This window comes from Diaphorina citri, unplaced genomic scaffold, assembly GCF_000475195.1.
Source record: "Diaphorina citri unplaced genomic scaffold, Diaci psyllid genome assembly version 1.1 scaffold1822, whole genome shotgun sequence".
In the NCBI taxonomy this organism is placed as follows: Eukaryota; Metazoa; Arthropoda; class Insecta; order Hemiptera; family Psyllidae; genus Diaphorina; species Diaphorina citri.
Genome location: NW_007379248.1, coordinates 85,214 through 96,198, shown reverse-complemented (window position 1 = coordinate 96,198; position 10,985 = coordinate 85,214). Strand labels below are relative to the sequence as shown.

Below are 10,985 nucleotides of genomic sequence, written 5' to 3'. Positions count from 1 at the left end.
AATAGGTAGGTACATAAATACTGATTTTCTTTAACCAAGATCGAAAAATTCCCGGAGGGACGGGCCCCGCTTGTTTTATATTTATTTTTGTTTGCTTTGTAATTTGCTTGTTTTTAATAGCTAATATAAATGAAAAGTATAATATAAACGTGCAAACTAAAGATAAAAAGTAAAAAATGAATTCAGATTGTACAAGTTGCGGAAAAAAATCAAAAATTCGAATTTCCCGCCAACTTTACACGCGAAAAGTCCGACGATGTAATCCTGTCAAATTGATATTTTCCTGCTTTTGGAAGAAGAATCTTTTTATTTAACTAAAAATTGGAAATGACCGAGGTTGTCTATTTCTCTTACGTCTGCCTAGACCGCACAGTTTTACGCGTCAGGATCCCGCTAGTGGCGCTAGTGTTGTTTTTATCTTCGCGGTTCGCGACTTCGCGTTTGGAATTTTGAATTTGGTTTTTTTCCTTTTTTCCGGTTAAACATATTTTATGTCATTGTATTAAATATTTGAAATTTTGAATTTGGTTTTTTCCTTTTTTCCGGTTAAACATATTTTATGTCATTGTATTAAATATGCACCGATAAGACAAAAATACAACCTTAACAACCTTCAAATCAAGGATCAAGGATATCCTGGGGGACAATCCTAGAACCATTGATTTATTATTTAAATTCCTTAAAGACACAAACCTATTACCAAAACTATAGATTTAACATAATTCAAATATTTCCTTGTCACTGGTTTTATCCTTTTTCTCCCCCACTTTTTTTTTACATCATTATTATTCATCTATATATTTTTACTAATTAATTGTTTCTTTGTAAATCTTCATTTCACTCCTGTTAATACTAATTTATACCTAATATTTGATGTTTCCTCCCCACTTTCTTTTGTTATATTTTCCCTTTTTTCATAATTTCACTCCTGTTAATACTAATTTATACCTAATATTTGATGTTTCCTCCCCACTTTCTTTCGTTATATTTTCCCTTTTTTCATATTGTATTATCCTATTCCGGGCCTTTTCTATGTATTATTGTTCTATCCTTGTACGTTTTATCCTATGTTCTTATCAATAAATAAATGACTAACTATTTTGAAAGGGGCTAATTACATTCGAAGTCATGCCCCTTTTAAAATAAATTTATGAAATAATATAATAATAATAACAATAAACAGTTTTTTGTTAATTTGTTTTTTCGCTATGTCAAGAGTCAGGACAGGGGAGAAAGAGAAACCAAACTAACCAAAGCCAATAGGTTTTCAAATGGTTTCTTACGAAATCCATGGGGGGAATTATACATTTTAGTCATTTCAGTATTAATTCTATTAAATGGTTAAACAAAAATATGAGCTCAAGAGGTGCTGCCACCACAGTGGCACTAATGAGAACTAATTTCAAATACGTGATTTTGATTTCTTCCAACATATATGATGTACCATTGATTTGTTGGAGGTTTACGATAATAAACCTCTTTTCTAATAATCAACTTGATTTTAGGTTCTTTGTCCCTAGCTAGAGAATCTAGAGATACCGAGAGATAGAAGAAAAAAGAAAGACGAAAAAAAAAAACAGAATCCATAGATGTAAACAAAAAACACGTTGTGAAAAAACAACACTAGCGACACTAGCGGGATCCTGACGCGTAAAACTGTGCGGTCTAGGCAGACGTATTTCTCTTTGAACACTGCTGATAAACAATTGGCGGCAATATTTGAATTTGAAACTGCTTTTTTTGTGACCAATGTAAAACAAGGATAGATTTTTGGATTTTTCTTATCAAGTTATCACAATCATGAGTTTGATACAGTTCAGAGGAGTGAAGAACCTTAGGGGTCTCTTATCAACACGTCTTGCATCTCAAACAGCACCTGCACCCTACCCGTTAAGGTAAGTAAGTTAGTGGCCATGTATAATCCTACAAAATGTACATTATAGATCTATGAGCAAGTATTATGCAACTTGAGGAAAATGACGTTAACCACTTCTGGTATTTGTGTGTAGAACAGAAATACTCATTAGGGGAAAAAAGGCCCAAATTCCAATAAGCAAATTTTCTTCATAGGTTGAATATTTTCTCCGGTACTTGTGCAGAAGTCATGTCTGTGGAATATTGCTACCAAAGGAACTGGCACAAATGAGCAGTGACCAGTGTTATTATAGGGTTAGGTAAACGCAAGAAAGGAGTTTTCACAATTAGAGCAGTGATTAGTGTTATTATAGGGTTAGGTTAAATACAAAAAGGAGCTTTTCTTTTCCACGGACATGACTTCTGCATAATTACCTTTTCTCCAAACTTCATAATAATCAGACAAACTATTAGGGAGTGATAATTGATTAGGTAAACATTCAAAACTAAAGGAAAATTGTAGAAGTTAAACTCTAGAAGTCTCTTAATTTGTTTTTCCAGTATCTATTTAATGATGGGAATGGTCTGAGAGCAGTGATTAGTGTTATTATAGGGTTAGGTTAAATACAAAAAGGAGCTTTTCTTTTCCACGGACATGACTTCTGCATAATTACCGGAAAATTGTAGAAGTTAAACTCTAGAAGTCTCCTAATTTGTTTTTCCAGTATCTATTTAATGATGGGAATGGTCTATGGACACCTTGATATGGTGTGGAATTATTTAACCAACAGTTACAAATTAAGCATCTCTTTTCTTTCAGGAACTATGCTAGAAAACCTCTTCTAAACCCTGAGGATGACCCTGTCAAGTTTTCATCAAGTGGTGCTATCTATGGTCTGGCCCACATAAAGCAAGCTAAGTTGGACACCATGCCATGGTATCAAGGATTGGTTTGTTCATTTTCTGTGGCGGTATTTCTAATTTATTTCTGTATTTTACGAGAAGAAAACGATATTGATTTGGAATTTGATAAAACATTAAATGATCGGGTAGAAGGTGTTGAAGTAACCAGTCTAAAAGTAGCAAGGAATTTCTATGTAAGAGAGAACAATATGAGTGAAGTGAAGAAAATAGATGTTAGACTGAAGGAATTGGGTGTTGCATTAACTTGAACTCTTGTAAATGATTTGTGGAGTTCAATAGAATAATAGGAATAGGTATTCAGAGTAGCTTTGGTACCAAATTTTAACTCAGAACAACTTGCTGTACTTAACTTGAACACCAAAAAAGTATTTGTATTTGTGTGTTTGCTACCATACCCATGCAGTTTGGAATTGATATAGCATAAGGAAATTTGGACTAGTCTACTCCCTGTTTATAGTCCCCTAGCTAGACGCTGATCTACTCTCTGTTTATAGTCCGTCAGCCAGACTTTATTCAAGCAGGATAAACAAGGAACATATATGCTATTCTATCTGTTTAGGTTAAATCCGCCCCGGGTGGGCATTGAACGCGCGACCTAGCTCTTACAACAATCATCTCACCTGATCTGTGTTTCTTCAACCTCCATCTGATAAGCACTTGTTCTATTTATCTTTGATGAATAATGAAATATGGTTAGGTTTGTAAATATGTGTAGATAGTAATAATATTGGAAAAAAAAAAAAATGAAATGAAATGAGTGACAAGAAACAGTTTGTATTATTCAATAGGTTTCTATCAATCTTGCAAGCATTATAAACATCCAGATCACTTTTTTATAATCATGATAAGCACTTGTTCTATTTATCTTTGATGAATAATGAAATATGGTTAGGTTTGTAAATATGTGTAGATAGTAATAATATTGGAAAATGGAACTTTTTTCCTATACCAGAACCACAGATTTCTAAATTGTAACCTAGATAGAATCTCAACTCCCTATCTCACACAGCACCAAAAAATCATGCCAAAATTGGTACTGGGAAGCATGGAAAAAAAAAAATACAATATGAGTGAAGTGAAGAAAATAGATGTTAGACTGAAGGAATTGGGTGTTGCATTAACTTGAACTCTTGTAAATGATTTGTGGAGGTTGATAGAATAATAGGTATTCAGAGTAGCTTTTGTACCAAATTTTAACTCTGAACAACTTGCTGTACTTAACTTGAACACCAAAAAACTATTTGTATTAGTGTGTTTGCTAGCATACCCATGTAGTTTGGTGCCCAAAAGAAACCAGTGTGAAGCAAAGAACATAAAATGCTACCATTGATTCAGCAGAGTTTGATAAGCACTTGTTCTATTTATCTTTGATGAATAATGAAATATGGTTAGGTTTGTAAATATGTGTAGATAGTAATAATATTGGAAAATGGAACTTTTTTCCTATACCAGAACTTTTTCTTTTTTTTTTTTTTTTTTTTTTTTTTTTTTTGATAAAGCGCTTTAACTACAAGGTCATTCGCGCTGACTTCTATATTATATTAGGTGATAGACATTTGTGTAACGTAGGAATCCTAATAGGTTCTCAACGGAAACTTGGTCATCATCCAGTGAAGGGATCTTCTTCTAAGTTGAATTAATCAATAGGTTTCTATCAATCTTGCAAGCATTATAAACATCCAGATCACTTTTTTATAATCATATTTAATTCTATAGCATTTTACCTGTAAAATTATTAAGTGTAAATAAATAAAAAGAGCTTCATCTTTATGCCAAATTTCTTTTCATTTCAAATAATTTATTGATAAAGTAAGTCAAACATTTCCAAATACACTCTACATAGAGAACATTTTTTCCCTTGTACTTATATTACAGTAAAAAAGTGAAAATAATAGTGACGATCATCATCTCAGTAAATTGCATTGAAAGTAAGTGACAAAGGACACTCTTATCATTTTGTAAAGTCAAAAAAGATTTATTTACATGTTGAGTGGTTATTAATATAATAAACACTGGCAGAAGCCCTCCCAAGGGCATCTGAAACGAAAAAAAAGAGAAACCCTCTTTTGGAGAGTTCAGGGGACACTCTTATCATTTTGTAAAGTCAAAAAAGATTTATTTACATGTTGAGTGGTTATTAATATAATAAACACTGGCAGAAGCCCTCCAAAGGGCATCTGAAACGAAAAAAAAGGAGAAACCCTCTTTTGGAGAGTTCAGCAAAAGTTTGGCTCATGTACCCCCCGCCTAGTTAGTTTGGTAGAGCATCTTGTAAGCGCTAGGTCGCGGCTTTTATTCCCGCCCGGGGCGGATTTTATCCTGAAGGGATAAAGTTCGTTCTCGGAACGGCTGGCTTTCTCCTATCCTGTCTTCCTCCTCTCTTCGATTTTGGGACAATAAGACCTCCGTTGTTACTGTTCCCTCTATCAAATGCGCTCGTGTTTCAAACAATGGGGGATAGAATTATCCTGGGTAGTTGAATGTTGAATCCTTGGTCCTGATAGGAAGAGATACTATCTCTTTTGAGATCGAGAGTTATTGTCACTGGACCTGGAAACAAGAAGAAAAATGGGAAACAATATTAATGGGACATAGCTCAATTTTAAGAATAATAATTTATAATTTTCAAGGTCAAAAAGTTTGAAGTGAATGAGATAAATTCAAAACGATTAAAGTTAGGTAGGTATACAAATTAAACACTACAAAATCGGACAGACATAGGTAACTAAAGGTAAAATTATCGCTATTATTGTAAAAAAGAAACAAGGTCAAAAAGTTTGAAGTGAATGAGATAAATTCAAAACGATTAAAGTTAGGTAGGTATACAAATTAAACACTACAAAATCGGACATAGGTAACTCAAGGTAAAATTATCGCTATTATTGTAAAAAGGAAAAAAAAAAGTGTTAACTGAAATATGTAACATTTTAGTCCCAAATTATTAGAAACTGAGACAGTCAAGAGAAAACTAAAACACAATATTAAATATACAATATCAAGGAACACGGTAACTCTTCACCTCGCCAAGTCAAAAAGCTAGGGTCTCCTGAACGATCAGACTATCACAACCAACAGGGATGTAAAGGTAAAGCCTATAGTAGTTACACAATAGACGAAATGAGTCAGCTCCCATGGCGTAGTGGTCACTGCACTCGCCTAGCACGCGGGAGACCCGGGTTCGATTCCCGGTTAGTAGCACCCACCAACTCTATCTTGGGACCTTCGTAATAGTTTGGCATGAACAGATAGGTCACCACACTAGTCTTACTACAACATACAAACACATTTCTATCTACAGGCACAGTATCCCAGAGTACTTCTATCAGAGAACTCTTTGTACGCCTTGCGCTAAGTAAGTATAATCCTAATCCTTTACAAAGCTCTATGTCTGTGGATAATAACATAATTATACATATTTTGTCTGCTCCATATAAAGCCCTAAATGAGAAGTATTGTGTCTCTCCTCGACCATCTGATGAGAGGCATACTACGACACAGACCACACGAGTCTAATGTAGCAGTTGTATGTACTACGAAATAAAAACGGCGGTGACGGTGACACATTCAACTCTTTTCTTTTTAATCCACTTATAGGTAAATCCTTTTGTAGTTTCTTTTCCTTTCAATAATCCCCCCCAAACCAGACTATCTCTTTCTCCCTCCTTCCCTCTCTCTCTCCTCTCTCTTTCTCTCCTCTCTCTTTCTCTCTCTCTCCCTCGTCTCTTATCTCTTATCTGTTCTCCCATCTTCCATTACTAGTTAAGTATCCTGAATGTTTAATGTAATCTAATACTCTCACATTAGGGGTGCGGTTATTTTCCTTATTTTGCTGCTTCCTATGGTAGCGTACACAGAGAGAAAAATGATCGGTTGTTGAAATTTGTACAGAGAGTATTAGATTACATTAAACATTCAGGATACTTAACTAGTAATGGAAGATGGGAGAACAGATAAGAGACGAGGGAGAGAGAGAGAGAGAGAGAGAGAGAGAGGAGGGAGAGAGAGAGAGAGAGAAGGAGAGAGAAAGAGATAGTCTGGTTTGGGGGGATTATTGAAAGGAAAAGAAACTACAAAAGGATTTACCTATAAGTGGATTAAAAAGGAAAGAGTTGAATGTGTCACCGCCGTTTTTATTTCGTATCAATGGAACAACTGCTACATTAGACTTGTCTGTGTCGTAGTACATAATTATGTCCTTCATCAGATGGTCGAGAAGAGACACAATACTTCTCATTTAGGGCTTTATATGGAGCAGATAAAATATATGTACAAGGAGGAGAGGAGAGGAGAGGGAGAGGGAGAGGGAGAGGGAGAGAGAGAGAGGGAAGGAGGGAGAAAGAGATAGTCTGGTTTGGGGGGGATTATTGAAAGGAAAAGAAACTACAAAAGAGTTGAGTGTGTCACCGCCGTTTTTATTTCGTAGCAATGGAACAACTGCTACATTAGACTCGTGTGGTCTGTGTCGTAGTACGTAGTACATATGTCCTTCATCAGATGGTCGAGAAGAGACACAATACTTCTCATTTAGGGCTTTATATGGAGCAGATAAAATATATGTATACCTAATTATGTTATTATCCACAGACATAGAGCTTTGTAAAGGATTAGGATTATACTTACTTAGCGCAAGGCGTACAAAGAGTTCTCTGATATACGGATTGACCTTTGGGTCCTTTCTTCACCTGCAACATTAAAAACATAAAGATCGAATTCATGTAATAAAAACAACTCGGTATTAACATTTTGATCATTACAACAGGGCGTGATTATTGTGTCAGGCAATCTCTGCATTCATTACTTTTAAGTCACAGTGACTTGGTGAAAAAAGTCTCATTTTTGAAATCAGGAGTAGTGACGTCAAATTTGGAAAATTTACACGATATAGCGGTATTTTCCAAACCAATTTATTCCAGGATGTAAATATCGCAGAAGAAAATATGTGTAGAGCAAAAATCTTCCGCTTTTTCTTCTTCTTCTTCTTCTTCTTCTTCTTCTCAACATTAAAAACATAAAGATCGAATTCATGTAATAAAAACAACTCGGTATTAACATTTTGATCATTACAACAGGGCGTGATTATTGTATCAAATGTATCAGGCAATCTCTGCGTTCATTACTTTCAAGTCATAGTGACTTGGCGAAAAAAGTCTCATTTTTGAAATCAGGAGTGGTGACGTCAAATCTGGAAAATTTACACGATATAGCGGTATTTTCCAAACCGATTTTTTCCCGGATGTAAATATCGCAGAAGAAAACATGTGTAGAGCAAAAATCTTCCGCTTTTTCTTCTTCTTCTTCTTCTACTTCTTCTTCTTCTTCTTCTTCTTCTTGTTCTTCTTCTTCTTCAAAGTGAAAACTAGACCTACTGAGATTTACGCAATTTACGCCTACAGTGTAGATTATTGCCTTATGATGGTAAACTTACCTCATGTTCCCATTCAGGATTAGGTTGAGTAGTATTACAAGCACTACATACACTACACACTTTGCAGTGCCATCTACCGGTGGGAATCTTGTCCAAACCAATGCAGTAGTTGTGATAGCTGAAAACACAAGAGAGGGGAAACAAATATTTGGATATTTGGATAAAAATATTTCTTTCATGTCTTTTAAAATAATAATTAAATGTTTCATCCATTTCTTAAAAAATAAATCATAATAAATTTACATAAATATCCTGAATACCTATACCTAAGTAGTAAAGTTAGGATTACCGGAGAAAAATTAGTGGTTGGGTGGAAGAGCATGAGAAACCAGGAACTTATTGAAAAATATCTTTAATTTTCGTACCTATTCGTATTCGAGCAATTACTAAGAAAGAGTTCATATTGCGAATTTGTTTTTGAAGCTATCCATTCCGAACCGTATTCCGAAGTATAGGTAGTAGTAACCAAAAAAATAAAATTTTCTTCTACCGGCAGTGGGCATTGAACCCAGCACACTCACCCCCTATCACACAGGTCACAGAACAACATCTTATCATCGTCCTGTGCCTTCTCGCACGCCACACAGCTCTTGCAATCGCTACACTGCCAGTCGTAGAGTTTCATGTGGGGAAGCATTTCGCCGGGCAAATCTAAACAGGCGGGATGCAGGTATCGCACACATTTCCCGCACTGAATCATTTCCCCGGCGGACGTGTCACGATCACACGCCTTGCACTTGTCCGACTCCGGGACTGGTTTCTTGCTGGAAAAGGACAAATAAAATAAAACATGAGAGATATGTAATATGAATATTGAATACTTACTACATAGGTATGGAAATAAAATCTTATTCTCCTTCTTCTTCTTCTTTTCCTTCGCCTTTTCCCATGTTCAGATGAGGTCGGCGTTTGTTGTCAGCCTCTCAATCAGCTTTAGAGTGATCGTTTTGTGGCCAACTGGTTTTGGCTAAAACAAAACAATAAATCAAAATACCGGCAGTCGCGCACAGTACCCGAGCCCTATATACACTACCCTAATAGACCGAAGGAAGTGAATTTTAAGGTTTACCCAACGATTTTGTATTTATTTAATTTATCTGTTTGTTAAGTCTTCTAAGCGAAGCCTACAGTTCACTGTACTACACATTATTAGTAATAAAACAAATAATAATACAGCAAACTATTAATAATAACAATAATACAACAACAAAAAAGCGATTCCCCACGTCTGAATGAGTTAAAAATAAACACTTCTTTCTGCACTGTTTACTTTCTCACATTTATACCGAAAATAAAATTAGCCTTGCCTCTAGATGGTAGACACATTGACAGCTGATCTCAATATTGAAGTAAAAATACAACGAAAATCGTTTTCAAAATTGAAGTGGGGGAAAAACTGTTTTCGAAATCGAAGTGAAAAAATAGAAAGTAAAAATCCCAAAATTGAATGGGTGGGAAAACGGTTTTCGAAATTGAAGCGGTAATTAAAAATGATTTCCAAATTTTTGAGTAAAAATTGCAAATTTGAAGTAAAAAAAAAAAAAAAACTCTTTGATTTCCTAATGCGAGAAAAAAAGACGCACTTTTTTTTTGCTTGATGAGAAAAAAAAAGTGTTTTGATTTTTGCACATATGAGAATGAGAATGTATGAGAACATAAGGCAAGCCTATACTATACCGGTAGCCAAGTAATCATAGGTAATATGTATACAGGGTGGTGTAATGTAAAAGCACAACTGAAAAAAAACTTCCACCTAATTGGGAATCGAACCTGGGACGTCCGGCATGGAAGCCTAGTGTGATACCCACTTGGCGACAGAAGTTGCTCTGAGAAAGTAAAAAAAAAAAAAAAACTATTAAAAGGTTAAAAACATTTTTTACCATTCAAGAAATGAGGGAGTGTACTCAATGTTGTGATACACACTGTACAGCTATAAATTGGCACATAGTTAAAGTGTTGAATACTATGCCATAACAATACACATACATACTACACACATAAGTAGGTAGGTATAAACACACAGTTCCTATAGAATAGAAGGGGGGAATAAGCACTCCTTGAATATCAAATAAATAAATAAAAAAAAATTAATCGAAAGAAGTGAGTTCTAATATTTAACGAAACGACTTGGGCATTCAGTTCTTCGACACTAGGAACTTATAGATTGTACAGCGAATGAGTAAAAACAGAGCACAGACTTGTCCTCCGATTATGCATTTTACCCCGCTTCCCTCTGCTTTCTGATTTGTCTCCATCTTCTAAACTCTCCAGCTTGCCACCTGAAATCACCACAATCACAGTCATTAGCTCATTAGTCAGATAAATGTGTACCATACCTCCGTGCCAGAGGGGTTTCACTATAGGCTTGGGTTCAGTTCAAATTTTTTCGATCCTGTATTTGGAATACAGGGTACACACAGAACATGAAGAAATGTCACACACAACATACCTCTTTTTCTGCTGGATCTCATTTTTATATTCAGTTCCAAATAAGGCAGATTTCACCAGAATATCAATTTTTTAATTAAAACGATTGAAGTTAGATATTGGGAAGCGCTTTCGTACAATACAGCTTAGATTAATTTATTATTTTATTCTAGTCAAGCAGGTGATTGTGTTCGATATTAAATTCATCAGCTGACCATTTTGTAGACGGTAAACCAATAAATCAAAATACCGGCAGTCGCGCACAGTACCCGAGCCCTATATACACTACCCTAATAGACCGAAGGAAGTGAATTTTAAGGTTAACCGATTTTGTATTTATTTAATTTATCTGTTT

At 35.1% G+C, this 10,985-nt stretch overlaps 2 protein-coding genes across 3 annotated transcripts; one reads left to right on the top strand and one right to left on the bottom strand.

Annotated features, from left to right (window-relative positions):
- The first annotated feature begins 1,706 nt into the window (after positions 1-1,706).
- LOC103517362 lies at positions 1,707-4,208 on the top strand. 2 transcript variants are annotated; one of them, XM_008482390.2, is made up of 3 exons: positions 1,707-1,895; positions 2,675-2,988; positions 3,867-4,208. In XM_008482390.2, exons 1-3 carry the CDS (start codon positions 1,801-1,803, stop codon positions 3,902-3,904), a joined length of 447 nt encoding a protein of 148 aa, XP_008480612.1. In that variant the 5' UTR covers positions 1,707-1,800; the 3' UTR covers positions 3,905-4,208. The 2 variants fall into 2 exon arrangements, with proteins under 2 accessions (XP_008480612.1, XP_008480611.1); XM_008482389.2 differs by lacking the exon at positions 3,867-4,208 and having other exon boundaries at positions 1,709-1,895; positions 2,675-3,143.
- A 688-nt stretch (positions 4,209-4,896) lies between these two features.
- LOC103517366 (PHD finger protein 10) lies at positions 4,897-8,974 on the bottom strand. Its single transcript, XM_026829479.1, has 6 exons — positions 8,725-8,974; positions 8,204-8,321; positions 7,399-7,460; positions 6,577-6,614; positions 5,734-5,739; positions 4,897-5,328 (listed from the first exon to the last, which is right to left on the bottom strand). The coding sequence occupies exons 1-6, from the start codon at positions 8,901-8,903 to the stop codon at positions 5,222-5,224; spliced, it is 510 nt and encodes a 169-aa protein (XP_026685280.1). The 5' UTR covers positions 8,904-8,974; the 3' UTR covers positions 4,897-5,221.
- Between the last annotated feature and the right edge of the window lie 2,011 nt (positions 8,975-10,985).

Bases quoted from the DNA above. Each gene is read 5' to 3' on its own strand.
- LOC103517362 (XM_008482390.2), top strand. From the start codon at position 1,801: ATGAGTTTGATACAGTTCAGAGGAGTGAAGAACCTTAGGGGTCTCTTA. The intron at 1,896-2,674 runs GTAAGTAAGTTA...CTTTTCTTTCAG, and splicing joins CCTGCACCCTACCCGTTAAG to GAACTATGCTAGAAAACCTC. The intron at 2,989-3,866 runs ATGTTAGACTGA...TGAAGAAAATAG, and splicing joins GAGTGAAGTGAAGAAAATAG to ATGTTAGACTGAAGGAATTG.
- LOC103517366 (XM_026829479.1), bottom strand. From the start codon at position 8,903: ATGATTCAGTGCGGGAAATGTGTGCGATACCTGCATCCCGCCTGTTTA. The intron at 8,322-8,724 runs GTGAGTGTGCTG...TTGTGTTTTCAG, and splicing joins TGTGACCTGTGTGATAGGGG to CTATCACAACTACTGCATTG. The intron at 6,615-7,398 runs GTAAGTATAATC...ACGCTACCATAG, and splicing joins CTTTGTACGCCTTGCGCTAA to GAAGCAGCAAAATAAGGAAA.